At 37.5% G+C, this 17126-nt stretch overlaps 3 protein-coding genes and 3 long non-coding RNA genes across 6 annotated transcripts; 2 read left to right on the top strand and 4 right to left on the bottom strand.

The window, feature by feature from the left end:
* Positions 1-2035: 2035 nt before the first annotated feature.
* On the bottom strand, positions 2036-3480 carry LOC113470652. The gene is made up of 2 exons (XR_003393627.1): positions 3033-3480; positions 2036-2323 (listed from the first exon to the last, which is right to left on the bottom strand). It is a non-coding gene; the product is annotated as an uncharacterized LOC113470652 (long non-coding RNA).
* Positions 3481-6675: 3195 nt separating this feature from the next.
* LOC113470651 lies at positions 6676-7348 on the bottom strand. Its single transcript, XR_003393626.1, has 2 exons — positions 7156-7348; positions 6676-6958 (listed from the first exon to the last, which is right to left on the bottom strand). It is a non-coding gene; the product is annotated as an uncharacterized LOC113470651 (long non-coding RNA).
* Positions 6968-7492, top strand: LOC113470650. The gene is made up of 2 exons (XR_003393625.1): positions 6968-7198; positions 7369-7492. It is a non-coding gene; the product is annotated as an uncharacterized LOC113470650 (long non-coding RNA).
* A 198-nt stretch (positions 7493-7690) lies between these two features.
* LOC103517005 (SET domain-containing protein SmydA-8-like) lies at positions 7691-11518 on the bottom strand. The gene is made up of 7 exons (XM_026829252.1): positions 11195-11518; positions 10043-10376; positions 9220-9434; positions 8873-9152; positions 8139-8400; positions 7733-7998; positions 7691-7698 (listed from the first exon to the last, which is right to left on the bottom strand). Exons 2-7 carry the CDS (start codon positions 10374-10376, stop codon positions 7691-7693), a joined length of 1365 nt encoding a protein of 454 aa, XP_026685053.1. The 5' UTR covers positions 11195-11518.
* A 1320-nt stretch (positions 11519-12838) lies between these two features.
* LOC103516999 (RNA-binding protein pno1) lies at positions 12839-14153 on the bottom strand. Its single transcript, XM_008481997.3, has 2 exons — positions 13857-14153; positions 12839-13636 (listed from the first exon to the last, which is right to left on the bottom strand). Exon 2 carries the CDS (start codon positions 13596-13598, stop codon positions 12972-12974), a length of 627 nt encoding a protein of 208 aa, XP_008480219.1. The 5' UTR covers positions 13599-13636; positions 13857-14153; the 3' UTR covers positions 12839-12971.
* A 1821-nt stretch (positions 14154-15974) lies between these two features.
* LOC103517004 (long-chain fatty acid transport protein 1-like) lies at positions 15975-17045 on the top strand. The gene is made up of 4 exons (XM_026829251.1): positions 15975-16062; positions 16135-16411; positions 16706-16798; positions 16901-17045. Exons 1-4 carry the CDS (start codon positions 15975-15977, stop codon positions 17043-17045), a joined length of 603 nt encoding a protein of 200 aa, XP_026685052.1.
* The last annotated feature ends 81 nt before the right edge of the window (positions 17046-17126 follow it).

Genomic DNA, 17126 nt, shown 5'->3' with positions numbered 1-17126 from the left:
CTTAGTTAGGACCAAGTTGGTAAATATGGCTACTTGTAGGTCAAGTTGGACACTGCACTTCACTAGAACAGGATACAGGCTACCTTGTTTATATTGATAGGATGAGAGTGGAAAATCTGTGGAATCCGTGCCCCCAGTGGTAACGCGCTTGCTTGCCACGCAGAAGGTCCCGGGTTCGAATCCCACCATCGACAAAAATTTGTTCTCACCCTAGGAAACCAGGGCCTTTGTTTACCATGTGGGAGGAAGGGGTTGTGTTTTATAAATAAAATAATAAATGCCATTTCTTTTTGTTATTATATCATAACTTTGGTGCTCACTGCAGCATTGTGGGATTTTCCAAATATCCCAATAATCCTAATCCCGGGTTCGACAAAAATTTGTACTCACTTTTCGATTGCAAATATTTCAACGGGTTACTTTCTGGTGTTCTCGTGTTGACCCAGCACTAACATGGGAAGTATTGTGTCTCTTTTCGCCCATCTGATGAGAGGCATACTACGGGATGGGTATGCTACGACACAGACCACATGCGTCTAATGTAGCAGTTGTTTCATCGCTACGAAATAAAAAACGGCGGTGATGTAGAATTGGAGATCAGCGAAGGAAATGCGCCAAAACTCCCTAATACCCCCTCACGTAGGACAGTACGGCGGGTTAAGCTGTAGGCCAGATGACTAACATTAATACAAATCATAGGGTTGTTGCAAATTTGTCAAGTACATTATCTTATTCGCTATTAAATTATAGCAACAATAACTGCAGAGGAATTGGTCACTGATCTACATAGCTAATATAAATTTCTTTCGTACACCACTCATTATTTCTAGACCCCGTTGTAATACAATTTACATACGTTACCTTTAGCTCTTTCATTCAATTTGTTTATAAGATTTAGTAACTTAAGTCAACGTGAAAACATTTTTTTGTAACTTGGTTGCAGCTCAGTAATTTAATTTTAATCAATTGGTGTTGTCTTCTCATTTTTTAGGTCTGAATTAACACGTTTAGAAATTAGTTATAGGATGCTGTTTGTTGAGCATTTAGTTGCCTGATGTTAATTCAAAAGTACCAGAACAATCAGTAAAAGCAAGTTTTTTTAAATATCTCTGCCTATGAAAAAATAGTCAGCTGAGGCCCAAGTATGTAGTTCGTGTTGTGTTAGGAAACAGACTAGTTATTTTTTCGGCGAGGTATAATGGTGAAATTTCCAAGTACTTATGATAAACAAAAAAATGTAGACATATTTTATGTCTGTTCTGCTTTGTTTTTTCGATTTTATTCTCCTAGACCTGTTTATACATTTTATAATTAAGTGAGATTAGAGCATTGAACAATTAATTAATTGTCTTGTATTGTCTCGTTTATCGTCTGATAGACAAGTCTGATGTCTGATAGACATACTTAACAGCTTTTTGGTTGGATTGAATTTTTGATGTATTTTGTATTAAGTTCTTGTTGTTAGCGATTGTCGAGTTTGTTTGGTTTCATTGTTGATGTGATTTGTTGTCGTTGTTGTTGCTAGTTATTTACTGTCATAAAATCAATTACATACGTAAGTAATTTACATGTAAGGTCGATAAATATTTTGCATGAACACTTAAAGTTTGAATTTGAATTCATTTAAAGTCTGTACTTAATTATCTATTATTTTTAGTTAAATGGACTTGCCTTGTACTTTTTTAAGCTTAAAATTTTGATCTTGTTGAATAAATTTACATGTAAGGTCGATAAATATTTTGCATGAACACTTAAAGTTTGAATTTGAATTCATTTAAAGTCTGTACTTAATTATCTATTTTTTTTTTTTAGTTAAATGGACTTGCCTTGTACTTTTTTAAGCTTAAAATTTTGATCTTGTTGAATAAATAAATAAATAAAAATCAATTCAGGTGTAATAAAATTGTTTTGTTAAATTTTACGTTTGTATATTTGTTATGATCATATTGATTTTTATTACAAATTGTTTTCCTTCTTGTTAAATGATTTTCTTTCACTTTTTGTTGAGAAAATAACAAGTGTCAAGTTTTTTTTATGCTTTTAAAATTAGATTATACCTAAATGGTATAGGTTCAATTACCATTTTGATTTTTATCCGTGCTTTTTTCCCCCATTTTAACAATATTAAAGTTTAATAGGTACAGTAGTACAGTAAAGGTTTACTTTTACTCCGAATTTGTAAGACTTCAAAATCACATTATTATTATTATTATTTTTCAAGAGGTTGGATAGAGGGAACTGTAACTGCCGAGGTCTTATCATTCCGAAAGCAAAGAGAGAAGAAAGACAGGATAGGAGAAAGCCAGCCGTTCCAAGAAAGAACCTTATTCGTTGAGGATAAAATCCGCCCCTGGCCCGCGACCTAGCGCTTAGAAGGCAGACGCGCTACCCTCCAAGGTAACCAGGCTGGCAATCAAATTTTTCTGTTATAATAGTGACAAATAATCTCTTATAGAAACCCGTTGGTATGTTTCACTATTGTTATGCAATGTAGCATTAGTGGACTGGGTTACTTTGTACAGAATTTGATGTCTATATCTAAAAGCTTTCATAAAAATCTTTACTGTTTTTATTATGGTTATTTTTTGGGGGTTCTCCCCATGAATAGAATTAAAGATCATAAGTCTAGAAGATGCCTTATTTTTGTTCATGCTTCGAGCTTTTGTTGTATATTTTTTAGCCGTATTATTTGCTGTTTACATAAGACTTTATTTTGCTATGGATGTTGTTTGTTGTTTTGTTTTCAAGAGCACATTGGCCCCAAAGTACGACACATGTTTTTTTATCAGATTCACACTACCCAGATGTAGGTACTCCTAAATTTTAACCCTTGGTTTTTTTTTTTTAAGAAAGAACCTTATTCGTTGAGGATAAAATCCGCCCCTGGCCCGCGACCTAGCGCTTAGAAGGCAGACGCGCTACCCTCCAAGGTAACTAGGCTGGCAATCAAATTTTTCTGTTATAATAGTGACAAATAATCTCTTATAGAAACCCGTTGGTATGCTTCACTATTGTTATGCAAAAGAAAGAACCTTATTCGTTGAGGATAAAATCCGCCCCTGGCCCGCGACCTAGCGCTTAGAAGGCAGACGCGCTACCCTCCAAGGTAACCAGGCTGGCAATCAAATTTTTCTGTTATAATAGTGACAAATAATCTCTTATAGAAACCCGTTGGTATGTTTCACTATTGTTATGCAATGTAGCATTAGTGGACTGGGTTACTTTGTACAGAATTTGATGTCTATATCTAAAAGCTTTCATAAAAATCTTTACTGTTTTTATTATGGTTATTTTTTGGGGGTTCTCCCCATGAATAGAATTAAAGATCATAAGTCTAGAAAATGCCTTATTTTTGTTCATGCTTCGAGCTTTTGTTGTATATTTTTTAGCCGTATTATTTGCTGTTTACATAAGACTTTATTTTGCTATGGATGTTGTTTGTTGTTTTGTTTTCAAGAGCACATTGGCCCCAAAGTACGACACATGTAGCTTTCATAAAAATCTTTACTGTTTTTATTATGGTTATTTTTTGGGGGTTCTCCCCATGAATAGAATTAAAGATCATAAGTCTAGAAGATGCCTTATTTTTGTTCATGCTTCGAGCTTTTGTTGTATATTTTTTAGCCGTATTATTTGCTGTTTACATAAGACTTTATTTTGCTATGGATGTTGTTTGTTGTTTTGTTTTCAAGAGCACATTGGCCCCAAAGTACGACACATGTTTTTTTATCAGATTCACACTACCCAGATGTAGGTACTCCTAAATTTTAACCCTTGTTTAATCAAATATTTTAACCAAAAAGTAAGAAGAAAGTTCTACCTAAGTATAATCAAGTAGGTACTAGATAGTTATGTTGCCTTGGTGCAGTATTCCTGTGCCGTTTCATTTCGTGCATTCTAGTGAAGTGTAACTAAACATAGTGGTAATTCAGCTGAAGGGATATTGACAGGTAGGGTACAAAGTTGTATGTAGGCAGTGTAGTCCGCACATATTCTAAGTTACGTCATAGTTCTTATCATTTAAAATAATGGTGTATGTAGAATTGGAGATCAGCGAGGGAAATACGCCAAAACTCCCTTATACCCACTCACGTAGGACAGTACGGCGGGTTAAGCTGTAGGCCAGATGACTAACATTAATACAAATCATAGGGTTGTTGCAAATTTGTCAAGTACATTATCTTATTCGCTATTAAATTATAGCAACAATAACTGCAGAGGAATTGGTCACTGATCTACATAGCTAATATAAATTTCTTTCGTACACCACTCATTATTTCTAGACCCCGTTGTAATACAATTTACATACGTTACCTTTAGCTCTTTCATTCAATTTGTTTATAAGATTTAGTAACTTAAGTCAACGTCATAGCTACTCATTTTCCTCACGAGGCTGAGTGGGCCCCGCAAACAGCCAGTCACGGAATCAATCATTTGCATGATACAAATTTCTCGACCCCGCCGGGAATCGAACACGGGTCTCCCGCGTCCAGTTAAGTCAACGTGAAAACATTTTTTTGTAACTTGGTTGCAGCTCAGTAATTTAATTTTAATCAATTGGTGTTGTCTTCTCATTTTTTAACACGTTTAGAAGTTAGTTATAGGATGCTGTTTGTTGAGCATTTAGTTGCCTGATGTTAATTCAAAAGTACCAGAACAATCAGTAAAAGCAAGTTTTTTTAAATATCTCTGCCTATGAAAAAATAGTCAGCTGAGGCCCAAGTATGTAGTTTCTATTTTTTTGGCGAGGTATAATGGTGAAATTTCCAAGTACTTATGATAAACAAAAAAGTAGACATATTTTATGTCTGTTCTGCTTTGTTTTTTCGATTTTATTCTCCTAGACCTGTTTATACCTAATTATTATGATTATACTAATAAGGCTACTATCCAATAACATTACATTCGTAATAATCCTGTATTCGACCGTATAAAAATAATAATAATACAATACATAAAACATAAATTTCGTCATGTTAAAAAAGACCCTTGAAAACAATTTAAATGTTGCAGTAATATTTGTTTAAATATGGGCGTTTTATTTTCAATTTCAACTCTTTATTATCGATTCGAGGAAAACACTTTGTAAATGTCTATCACTTGTAAATTTGAGGTGTGCACTCAGCTTCCTGGCGACAGTTTGACCATCTCCGCTGTTTGAAATACCAGCGTTATTCGCAAGCTTTTCAAATAGCCTTGACGAAAAAAGTCCAATACGGCTTTAGCTTGATAATATTTGTTTAAATATGGGCGTTTTATTTTCAATTTCAACTCTTTATAGTCTTTATTATCGATTCGAGGAAAAGACTTTGTAAATGTATATCACTTGTAAATTTGAGGTGTGCACTCAGCTTCCTGGCAACAGTTTGAAAATATTTGTTTAAATATGGGCGTTTTATTTTCAATTTCAACTCTTTATAGTCTTTATTATCGATTCGAGGAAAAGACTTTGTAAATGTCTATCACTTGTAAATTTGAGGTGTGCACTCAGCTTCCTGGCGACAGTTTGAACATCTCCGCTGTTTGAAATACCAGCGTTATTCGCTAGCTTTTCAAATAGCCTTGACGAAAAAAGTCCAATACGGCTTTAGCTTGATAATCACAAAATCCTTTCTTATTGCACACCTAGACCATAAAAGGAATATGCCTACCAAATTTCAGCTTTCTAGGTGTTGTGGTTCTCGAGATAGTGCGATCAGTGTGTGAACTATGAAATGTGAATGAGTGAATGGATCTTGTTCTTATAATATAAGTTAAGTCAACGTGAAAACATTTTTTTGTAACTTGGTTGCAGCTCAGTAATTTAATTTTAATCAATTGGTGTTGTCTTCTCATTTTTTAGGTCTGAATTAACACGTTTAGAAAATAATATAAGATTGAAAGGGTCCCCCTCTCTCCATGTCAAAAAGTATCAGCATTTCTCTCACTGGAATATTTTACTGAGTGATTCTGCTTTATCAATGAGTAGCGTGGATAGATCCGGTTCCGTTTTGATGATTTCTGTGGATTCCGCCAGATATCGCATGGCTTCCTCGCAGTTATCCTGAAGAATAAGATTCACAAAAAAAATTTTGAATTTTTAATTCATATCGAAACTTCACGGTGTTATGGTTGGAGTAAAAACAAAGGCAATGTTTCGTTTAATATTCACACACTACGTGGCGTCCTGAGACCGGAACTTGCCCTGGTGCGCTGCCGTGTTTAAACCGTGTTTAAAAAGAAAAGGATATCGTGAAGCAGCGAGCTTTACTGGAACTTAGCCTGGCACACAGGTTCGGAGGTTGGGATTACACAAGTTTGAACGGGTGCCAACTGTTACAAGTGCCAACAATATACTTGAATCCTATTTGTGGTAATAAAATTTTACTCACTCATCTATGTACATAAGTATACCCACTGCCTGGCCCTTTAGCGGTGAGCTATTCATTTTGCCCTACTGTCAGAAGTACATTCAGAGATTTTTGGGTAATCATGTACAAGGACCTACATATGCATCAACACTTTCTTCAGAAAATTTCTTTTTAAAATAATAATAAATCAATGGGTATTTCAGTTCACCCATCAGGTAGGTATTTAATATTGTCTTTTTAAAATAATAATAAATCAATGGGTATTTCAGTTCACCCATCAGGTAGGTATTTAATATTCTTTTTAAAATAATAATAAATCAATGGGTATTTCAGTTCACCCATCAGGTAGGTATTTAATATTGTTTTCAATTTCCATTTAATATAACAGGATATAGAGGTAGCCTGCACATTGTGGGGTTACATCTGATCTGATATTAAAGTATGCACACCACATCAACTAGAAGGACAGCCAGCCTTAATATGAGGGGAAACGGTGTGTGAAGAAATTTATTTTAGGACAACAAAATCCCAATTTTCAAAAAAAAATCAATATAAGTACACTAGGTACATAATTGTATTATAAATTTAAAAGATAGACCTTAAGCAACCTTTGTGGCTACATCTGATCTGATATTAAAGTATGCACACCACATCAACTAGAAGGACAGCCAGCCTTAATATGAGGGGAAACGGTGTGTGAAGAAAATTATTTTAGGACAACAAAATCCCAATTTTCAAAAAAATCAATATAAGTACACTAGGTACATAATTGTATTATAAATTTAAAAGATAGACCTTAAGCAACCTTTGTGGACAAGTAGGTATCCCATCAGACTAGTATTATGAAGGTGGAAGATTCAAGTTTTTTCAGCTCTCTACGAGTAATTAGGGGTACATTTAACTTTAAGAAAACTATTAGGTAATTTCTTTGAATGAATAGTGACCACTGGTGGCAGTGCCAGTGAAAAAGAAGAGATTAACAAAATAAATTGCAAAAGGACAGACTAGTATTATGAAGGTGGAAGATTCAAGTTTTTTCAGCTCTCTACGAGTAATTAGGGGTACATTTAACTTTAAGAAAACTATTAAGTAATTTCTTTGAATGAATAGTGACCACTGGTGGGAGTGCCAGTGAAAAAGAAGAGATTAACAAAATAAATTGCAAAAGGAGACAGTAACCCTATTATTTTTATTTATTTATTTTTTCGTCATCCCAAAGCAATCACCTAGCTAGGGCTGATTGAGAGGCTGACGAAAAACGCCGACCCCGTCTGAACACGGGAACCCGCGCCCTGGGGCTTACAAGGCAGACGCGCTACCAACCAAGCTAACTAGGCTGGCTAAGGATCTGATTTCACAGTAAACCAGACAGAAACTCTTACCAAGATAAGTCTCCAGCTCCGTTGGATCTTTGCAGCGATCACACGTACAGTCAAAACACTTGGACATCCTCAGGTGAAGCCTCCTATCCATGGTCCCCCAGAATGGCTGCGTGTACGTGGTGCTGATGATGTCACCCTTGCGAATATTGACCAGAGCTATCAACTGGAGACTGAAGTCTTCGTTGACTATCACGTGTTTTGTGTTGGGTTTGCAGTTGTGTGACAGCATGGCGGTCTTCATGTAGATCCCTGAAATGTTGACACAATGTTAATAGGTTTAGGCCGGTAGGCGTCGAACTCTTGACGTTCGCGCGCCTCCCGGTACGCTTGATAAATTATTTGCTCCATTAAATTACCCTTCAGCTTTCCAATGGCAGTGGCACGTAAAACCACTATCCTTACTTACATTTCAAAGTTAAACTTTTGGATGAAGCACTCTGATCGTTTTTTCAATCTTATAGGTATCTTCCCCAAACACTTGGACATCCTCAGGTGAAGCCTCCTATCCATGGTCCCCCAGAATGGCTGCGTGTACGTGGTGCTGATGATGTCACCCTTGCAAATATTGACCAGAGCTATCAACTGGAGACTGAAGTCTTCGTTGACTATCACGTGTTTCGTGTTGGGTTTGCAGTTGTGTGACAGCATGGCGGTCTTCATGTAGATCCCTGAAATGTTGACACAATGTTAATAGGCCGGTGACACAATGTTAATAGGTTTAGGCCGGTAGGCGTCGAACTCTTAACGTTCGCGCGCCTCCCGGTACGCTTGATAAATTATTTGCTTTATTAAATTATCGGTACTACGGAGTACGGACATGAAAGTCATACCTGCTGCGGGATAGTGCTAGAACAGACTGTACATATGTATACCCTGTGATGCAACCCTTCAGCTTTCCAATGGTAGTGGCACGTTAAGCCACTATCCTTACTTACATTTCAAAGTTGAACTTTTGGATGAAGCACTCTGATCGTTTTTTCAATCTTATAGGTATCTTCCCAAGGTGTCCTTATGGACACGTAAGAAGGTGTTCATATGGACATGCTGGGAAGTCATGGGTTTTACATTGAAATACGGGACGATATTACCGCCTGAAGCATTTTCTACCACCTAATCCTGAATTTCTCTCCTTCCTCTCACCTCGAATTTTAATCTTGCCCACACTTCGTCGAATGTCGAACGCGTTGGTATCCAATATCCCCGCTATCCTCAATATTGTCTCCTCCGACACATCCATATGCAGCACATCCTTGATAAACCGAACCAAGTTGACTCGGTAAATCTCGTACAGCTTCGTATTAATTCGCTCGTTCAGATGAGCATCAAGCGTGAGAAGTTCATCCAGTAGAGGTCGCTCTAGTAGCAAACATCTCAGCGGTGCTATACAACAGTAAGCAGACTCTTTCTTGGTCTCGTTTTCGCATCAAGCGTGAGAAGTTCATCCAGTAGAGGTCGCTCTAGTAGCAAACATCTCAGCGGTGCTATACAACAGTAAGCAGACTCTTTCTTAGAAGTTCATCCAGTAGAGGTCGCTCTAGTAGCAAACATCTCAGCGGTGCTATACAACAGTAAGCAGACTCTTTCTTGGTCTCGTTTTCAAATTGTATGGTGGACTTGTATTGGTTGTCTTTCATGAGTTTGCACTCTTTCTGATGGGACGGAAGAGATTTGCACCGAGGCGCGCACAGTGGCCAACCACAGTCTGAAATAAAGAGGGAAAAGCATAGTTAATAATAAAGAGTAAAGACTGCCAGCCTCGTTAACTTGGAGGGTAGCGCGTCTGCCTTGTAAGCGCTAGGCCGATTCTCGCTGTGGCGGATTTTATCCTGAACGGATAATTAGCGCGTCTGCCTTGTAAGCGCTAGGCCGATTCTCGCTGTGGCGGATTTTATCCTGAACGGATAAATAGCGCGTCTGCCTTGTAAGCGCTAGGCCGATTCTCGCTGTGGCGGATTTTATCCTGAACGGATAAAGTTTGTTGTCGGAACGGTTGGCTTTCTCCTATCCTATCTTTACTTGTACTGTCCAGGCCTATTATTTGGGTCCTAAAATCAGACCAGGTTAAAACCTTCTAGAATTTGCATTCCCCCTATCCTGTCTTTACTTGTACTGTCCAGGCCTATTATTTGGGTTCTAAAATCAGACCAGGTTAAAACCTTCTAGAATATGCACCTTATCCTATCCTGTCTTTACTTGTACTGTCCAGGCCTATTATTTGGGTTCTAAAATCAGACCAGGTTAAAACCTTCTAGAATATGCACCTTAACACGTAAATCTCTGCAAAGTGCAACCACAAATTCGATAACTAACCTGAGCATTTATAGAAAGAGAGAGGCTCATTTTCTTCCATGGACGTCGGTTTCAACGTCCGATGACATCCTAGACACAGAGGTACGGACGCTGTCTTGGGGCCCACAACCAAAGGTTTCTCTTCCAAGATGATCTCTCCTTCGCGAATATCTTTCGTCGCCACCATGTGACGTCCCAAGATATCATTCCTTACGACCTTGTATTTGGCACACCCTGGCTTATGTTCCTTCCAGTGCTGTTTCTGATGGGATTTGCTACAGTAAAACACCTGGTTGCAACCTCCACACTTTAAACTCGCGGCAACTTTGCAGACTTCGCACTTTCCCGAGTCCATCTAGAAGGGATAAAAATAAAAATAGAAAGTAACAAGAGGGTAGATAGCCGAATTTGTAAGGAGCGCCACACCTCAAATACCTCAGAATTCGCGGATTTATGGTTCGATTTCCAATAGTACCTACCGTAATTTCCAAGGGGACTTAGACTTATAATAGAGGTACCAAAACCTACCTTTTTCTAAAAGTATTTATTACACTTAAGTAAGGTTTTACACACGACTACAGTCACCGATAAGAACTAGATAAAATACGAATAAATCTAGGCTTGGCTCAGGACATGACGCAGAATCAGGCTGAGTCAGCAGTTTGTAACAATGGTTTTCAGGTTAATTATTATGATTATACTAATAAGGCTACTATCCAATAACATTACATTCGTAATAATCCTGTATTCGACCATATAAAAATAATAATACAATACATAAAACATAAATTTCGTCATCCATTGATCCTTTTTCCGGTAGATTTTAGCTGGAGAGGGCAAACATAACTGACCTACCTACCTATTTTCTGTAGTGAAAAATCAGGCCTTTTTTTAAAAATACTTACATCAACGTTCAATTGGCACTTCTGGTCCTAATGTAGTTGTTAAAGATTAATTATTATGATTATACTAATAAGGCTACTATCCAATAACATTACATTCGTAATAATCCTGTATTCGACCGTATAAAAATAATAATACAATACATAAAACATAAATTTCGTCTTCCATTGATCCCTTTTCCGGTAGATTTTAGCTGGAGAGGGCAAACATAACTGACCTACCTACCTATTTTCTGTAGTGAAAAATCAGGCCTTTTTTTAAAATACTTACATCAACGTTCAATTGGCACTTCTGGTCTTAATGTAGTTGTTAAAGACAATACGAACTTTTCACCACACTATTTATTTAAAATTTAAATCCATAGAAAATGTAAAGACAAAACCATGTGGTCTAGTCTTGCGAAAGTGAAAATAATTCAGAGAAATCTCACTCTCATCCCGAAAAAAAATTATTGTTCATTTCAAGCAAAATAAAAGAAGCTTTGTATTCAAATAAAATAAACACCAAAGTGCTATGTCAATTTTAAATGTCCTTAAATTGAACCATTTGTTTTTAAGGAAATAAGCGTTCGACACTATACTCTTAGCTCCAAATCTAATGCTCCTTCAATTTTAAATGTCCTTAAATTGAACCATTTGTTTTTAAGGAAATAAGCGTTCGACACTATACTCTTAGCTCCAAATCTAATGCTCCCAAATACCTAGGTAAACTAAAGAGGAGCACCAAAAAAGAGAGAAAGGATTGTGTCATGAAAAAGAGAAATATTGTCAAACACTATAGCCTAATATTAAGTTTGAACGGGTGCCAACTGTTACAAGTGCCAACAATATACTTGAATCCTATTTGTGGTAATAAAATTTTACTCACTCATCTATGTAGGGTGTCCAAAATACTGAGGAGATCTTTACAAATGTTCACTTTTCGGATGAGCTGCTCTTCGGACAGTTCTGAAAATAAATGAGATAAGAGATGAGTATTTTCTCCTCGGTTTCTGAATAAAAGCTAGTGGTCAAGACGCTCGCCTGGTAAACAGAAGGGCGTGGGTTCGATCCCAACCGAGGCATGGAATTTTATCCTCTTGTATTTGAGAATTTGACCACAATAATGGAGCTCTAAGGGTTAGGTGGTAGAGAATGCCTCCGGCTCTAACCTCGCTAAGTGGTTACCTTCCACTCAAGACTCTATTATTTATTTTATTACAGTTCTGCTAGGTGCCAAAAGAATGGCAGTTCTGACTTTAAGGCGTCAACAAGGATGAACGGAGTTTTGGAATAGGTCTTTTTTAGTGGGAACTGTAACAATGGAGATCTTATAGTCTTGAAAAACGAAGACAGAAGGAGGACAGCGTAGGAGAAACATTGGTTTAGGACAAAGTTCGCCCTGGGCGGGAATCGACCCTTCGCTGCGCCTTGTAGGCAGGCGCGCTATCTCCTTAGTTGCCACGTTGTTTATTATTATTATTTACAATGACAGGGTTTTCCTAGAGGAGCTCTTTCACCCAACCCCATGATCTAACTGCAGATAGTGCAGATACATGGTAAGAGTGACCTTTTATTTAAATTTACCTTCTACGCTTGTCTCATATATCTGAAGCAAGGCTAGTTTGGCCTGCACAATATGTTGGTTTTGGTCATGCAGGACGCTATCCTGTGCTTGAAACTTGTCCAGGAACATCTCCAATCCTGTTGGCTCTGTCTTGTCCAGCCCTGCCAACTCGGACTTGATGCTGTCATTACCCATAGCAATCTGCTTAGCTGTCAATGTGTGAGAGCACATGATACATTTCCACTTGGCCAAGTTGTCCAATGGATTGGTAGAGATCACATGGTGCCTGCATCTGGAGCACAAGATGCCTCCTAAAAATGGTTAAAAAAAAAAAAAAAAAAAAAAAAAAAAAAAAAAATGATAGAGACTTAGTGCTAATAAATACATAGGTATAATAGGGAAGATTTAATTTATTACATTACACGAAAATCCTTGTGTAGGTACTCTGGGGCACAACAATACACCTTTGATTGTTTTGACATCACAGTTGGGAGGATATACACTATAGCCTATCAGATATTTTAGTAGCAATATTTCTCAACTGACCATACACTTTGTTAGGAGGACTACCTAAGATTAAATTACTTAGTGCTTTCAGAGCTACTTGTACATTTTGATAAGATCCTAGGACGTGGATTTTACTATCAGCTATAACTATGCGTGTCTTGGTTATGTTCTCAATAGTGAATTTTGTTCTTCCTCCTTTGCCTGCCAGCCTACCAATAGCTCTTGACAAGTGATCTCCTTTGAGTGTTTTGACATCTTTGATTTCAAATGATTCTATGAACAAATTGTCCAGTCTAAGCAATGCTAAAGCATCATCTACATCAAATCCGTAGACAAAAGCTTTGACAAAATCTGCTGCTTTCTGTAAGTTTGAAATGTCTTCTGTTTCAGGTGACAATCTGATTTCTACGTTTCTTGACTTCAAATTGAATCTAACTTGTAATTTCAAATGTTCTACAATGGGTGTAAATATTTTCATCCAGTTTTCTTTTAGAGGGCCATATCTGTGGTTCGGTACTGGAACTTTTCTCATGTCAACATGTTTTGCTTTCTTGACTGCAGGTTCCTGGGCTTTTGCATCATCAACTTCCATTGCGTCTGCACTGCGCTTGGTGGTTTTCATCTTTAGTTTTTCCTTGATATCTAAATTTTTTAAGCTACCTGTAAACAAATGAATTGGAGAGCATTAATTTTAAGAGATTTTCAACAGTATTATTGTATTTTAAAAATAGAATAGAACTTTGGTCCCTCTATACTGCACTTCAAATTAAATGACTGGTCATAACCACTCATGCAATAAATATTCAATCAGCAAATTGAGGGTAAAATGTGAAGAGATGATGTGAAATGAAACAAGAAATTACAAAAGTAAGGAACTTACCAAAAGTCCAAAGACCAATCTGTTATTGAGACAGCAGAGTTGAAATCAGTATAATCAGAGGGTGCCAAGTAGGTACTTTACAAACATAACATTGATATCACAATAGACTTTTAGACTGAGAAAACCAGAAAGGCATGTGACTGGAGAGTGGACAGACACAGTAGAGAGTAATTAAATAAAGTTTGAGTAAAAGAGAACTTCAAAAGATAGAATTTCCAAAAGAGAAAAGACTCAAACTCAAAACCTCAAAAGACCAAGAACTTTTTTCAGCAAGCAAGAGCGATTTCTAATTTCTATATAAAGTTATAAACATAACCTCAAAATCCAAACATGTGATTTTAATCATGGCTGTGTTGCCGATTAGGCAGATTTAAAATCTAGCACAAATCGCTATGATGTGATGTCATGAATTTCGATCTTTCAAAAGGATATTTTTTCATAGCTTTGAACTTTCGCATCATGAATTCATAAAAAAATATATTTTAAAATATCAAAGGCCACCCCAAATTTCAGCATCTCATCTTTAGCCGTTAAAAAAATATTTAAGTATTCCACTCTTGGGCAGTCTTGGGACATATTGAAAAAATCTAGCCCAGAAATCTAGCCCCAGTCTCATTTACAGGAGACTTGGCAACATTGTAAATTTTGGAGCGAGATTTTGAATTTTTACAGTTTGAGTTTGAAACTTTGAACTTTGAAAGTTTTAGTTTTGTTTTCTGCTACTTTTGTATGAGAATGAGAAGGTTTTTCTTTTCCCATTCCCATTTCCGTAAATTTTGGAGCGAGATTTTGAATTTTTACAGTTTGAGTTTGAGAATAAGGTTTTTCTTTTCCCATTCCCATTTATTTCCCCCAAGCCCCCAAGGGTAAATTTTGGAGCGAGATTTTGAATTTTTACAGTTTGAGTTTGAGAATAAGGTTTTTCTTTTCCCATTCCCATTTATTTCCCCCAAGGCCCCACCGCCCCAAGCACTGATTAGCTCAAGTTGAATGCCTTTGTCCTCCCTAGTTTTTCTGCCTTTTTCTCATCTCCTCTACATCATCAAGGTAATTATCACCCTTTATCACTGATTAGCCAATTACTCATCTTTGCCATTCATCACTTTGGAGTAGGGAAAAGTAGGACATTTGGTTCCAAAAACCCGGACATTCCATCAAAAACCCGGACTCTCATCTCCTCTACATCATCAAGGTAATTATCACCCTTTATCACTGATTAGCCAATTACTCATCTTTGCCATTCATCACTTTGGAGTCATTGGATTTTTTTTTTTAAGAGGTTTGACAGAGGGAACTGTAACTGCTAGGGTCTTATCGTCCCGAAATCGAAGAGAGAAGGAAAACAGGATATGAGGAAAGCCAGCTGTTCCAAGAACAAACACTATCCCATCAGTATAAGATCTGCCCCAGGCGGGAATCAAACCTGTGGCCTAGCACTTATGAGACAGACACGCCACCAACCAAGCTAACTAGGCTGGCTGGAGTCATTGGATAAATGATCATTTCTTTGGTAATTTTATTTTGTTTTTGTAGATATTTCTGTTTATTTCTCATCATTACTTAGTTGTTTAGTGAAATGTAGAACTCACTCAGAGGGTTTGGTTTAACAATTACAGAGACTTTATATGGTTAACATTTCATGGGCAGACCCTAAATTTGAGGTTTCTCACTCAGTCATGGACATTCTGTGCCCATAATGTGGAGTATCCAATCTGCTGTCCTTGGGACCCCCCACACAAAACCTTTACTACCTATTACATCTGTATGACCAACCAAGCTAACTAGGCTGGCTGGAGTCATTGGATAAATGATCATTTCTTTGGTAATTTTATTTTGTTTTTGTAGATATTTCTGTTCATTTCTCATCATTAGTTGTTGGTGAAATGTAGAACTCACTCAGAGAGTTTGGTTTAACAGTTACAGAGACTTTAGATGGTTAACATTTCATGGACAGACCCTAAATTTGAGGTTTCTCACTCAGTCATGGACATTGTGTGCCCATAATCTGGAGTATCCAATCTGCTGTCCTTGGGACCCCCACACAAAACCTTTACTACCTATTACATCTGTATGGAAGTTACTAATGCATTTCGTCTCAAAAAATACACCCTTGCTGTAATGTTAGATATCCAGTCTGCTTACGATAGTACCTGGAGACGACTGCCAAACTTTTATAACAGAATAGCTTATGTCCTCTTCAAATCAAGTGGATGAGGCTGAAGACTCCTTTTACTCCAACAATACCTACTCGCAGTAGTTATTCTTACTTAATGTGCAGTTCTATCCGTAACACGAATCCTTCTTTTGATCATTGCAGCTCTCATAGAAGTGAAAGACTCCATCCCGGGCATTTCCCTGTACGCGGCCGGCACTCGTAGAAAACCACAGGCCAAAGTCCTTCCCAGTACTAGCCTGCTGGATGAAGAACTGCCTGAAGTATCTGCCAAATCTCCTACCGAGGACATCAAGAAAAACAAACCCTCAGATAAGCTAGCCTACATTTATACCTCGGGCACAACAGGTCTGCCCAAAGCTGCTGTTATGACACACGTCAGGTAATTGAACAGCAGAAAAGAACCATCCATAAGACAATCCCCTTATGGATGGTTCTTTTCTGGTTAATGCTGTCGAATTGCCCAAATTGTTAATATTCAGTGTACATTTGAAAAATTACCGCCGTTTCAAGAGTGGAGATCGAAGGAATAAAAAAAAGAAGCCACAGACTGACGGAATCGTATTCTCGAGCTCTGGGTTCGATTCCCGAAAATATTTCCTCCGTAGCGCGCAGTTCGGGGCAAACAGCTGGTGTCTCAATAGTAAGTAATAATATGAAAATTTCTTAATTTCAGGGCAATGTTCATGGCAATTTCGGGCCGATATCAGACGGGAATGACTAGTGATGACGTCCCACAGACTGACGGAATCGTATTCTCGAGCTCTGGGTTCGATTCCCGAAAATATTTCCTCCGTAGCGCGCAGTTCGGGGCAAACAGCTAGTGTCTCAATAGTAAGTAAGTAATAATATGACAATTTCTAAATTTCAGGGCAATGTTCATGGCAATTTCGGGCCGATATCAGACGGGCATGACTAGTGATGACGTTTCCGGCTTTTCGGGAACAGCCAGAAGGTACCTGCACATTTCGCCTATGTACTGGGCTACCTGTAAACATAGAGTATTGGCTCAGTGAATTGTAGTAGAATAGAATATACCTTGTTTAGCCTGCTCGAATGAGACTGAAGTGTCCCTTTACCCCAGCAGTACAAAAAAA

Source organism: Diaphorina citri, unplaced genomic scaffold (assembly GCF_000475195.1).
Source record: "Diaphorina citri unplaced genomic scaffold, Diaci psyllid genome assembly version 1.1 scaffold1719, whole genome shotgun sequence".
In the NCBI taxonomy this organism is placed as follows: Eukaryota; Metazoa; Arthropoda; class Insecta; order Hemiptera; family Psyllidae; genus Diaphorina; species Diaphorina citri.
This window is presented reverse-complemented; position numbering and strand designations above follow the sequence as displayed.

Coding starts and splice junctions, on each gene's coding strand:
- LOC103517005 (XM_026829252.1), bottom strand. CDS start 10,376: ATGGACTCGGGAAAGTGCGAAGTCTGCAAAGTTGCCGCGAGTTTAAAG. Junction 9,435..10,042: donor CTCTTTCTATAAATGCTCAG/GTTAGTTATCGA, acceptor TCTTTATTTCAG/ACTGTGGTTGGCCACTGTGC. Junction 9,153..9,219: donor GAAAGAGTCTGCTTACTGTT/GTATAGCACCGC, acceptor CACGCTTGATGC/GAAAACGAGACCAAGAAAGA.
- LOC103516999 (XM_008481997.3), bottom strand. CDS start 13,598: ATGAAAACCACCAAGCGCAGTGCAGACGCAATGGAAGTTGATGATGCA.
- LOC103517004 (XM_026829251.1), top strand. CDS start 15,975: ATGTTAGATATCCAGTCTGCTTACGATAGTACCTGGAGACGACTGCCA. Junction 16,412..16,705: donor GCTGTTATGACACACGTCAG/GTAATTGAACAG, acceptor TCTTAATTTCAG/GGCAATGTTCATGGCAATTT. Junction 16,799..16,900: donor ATCGTATTCTCGAGCTCTGG/GTTCGATTCCCG, acceptor TCTAAATTTCAG/GGCAATGTTCATGGCAATTT.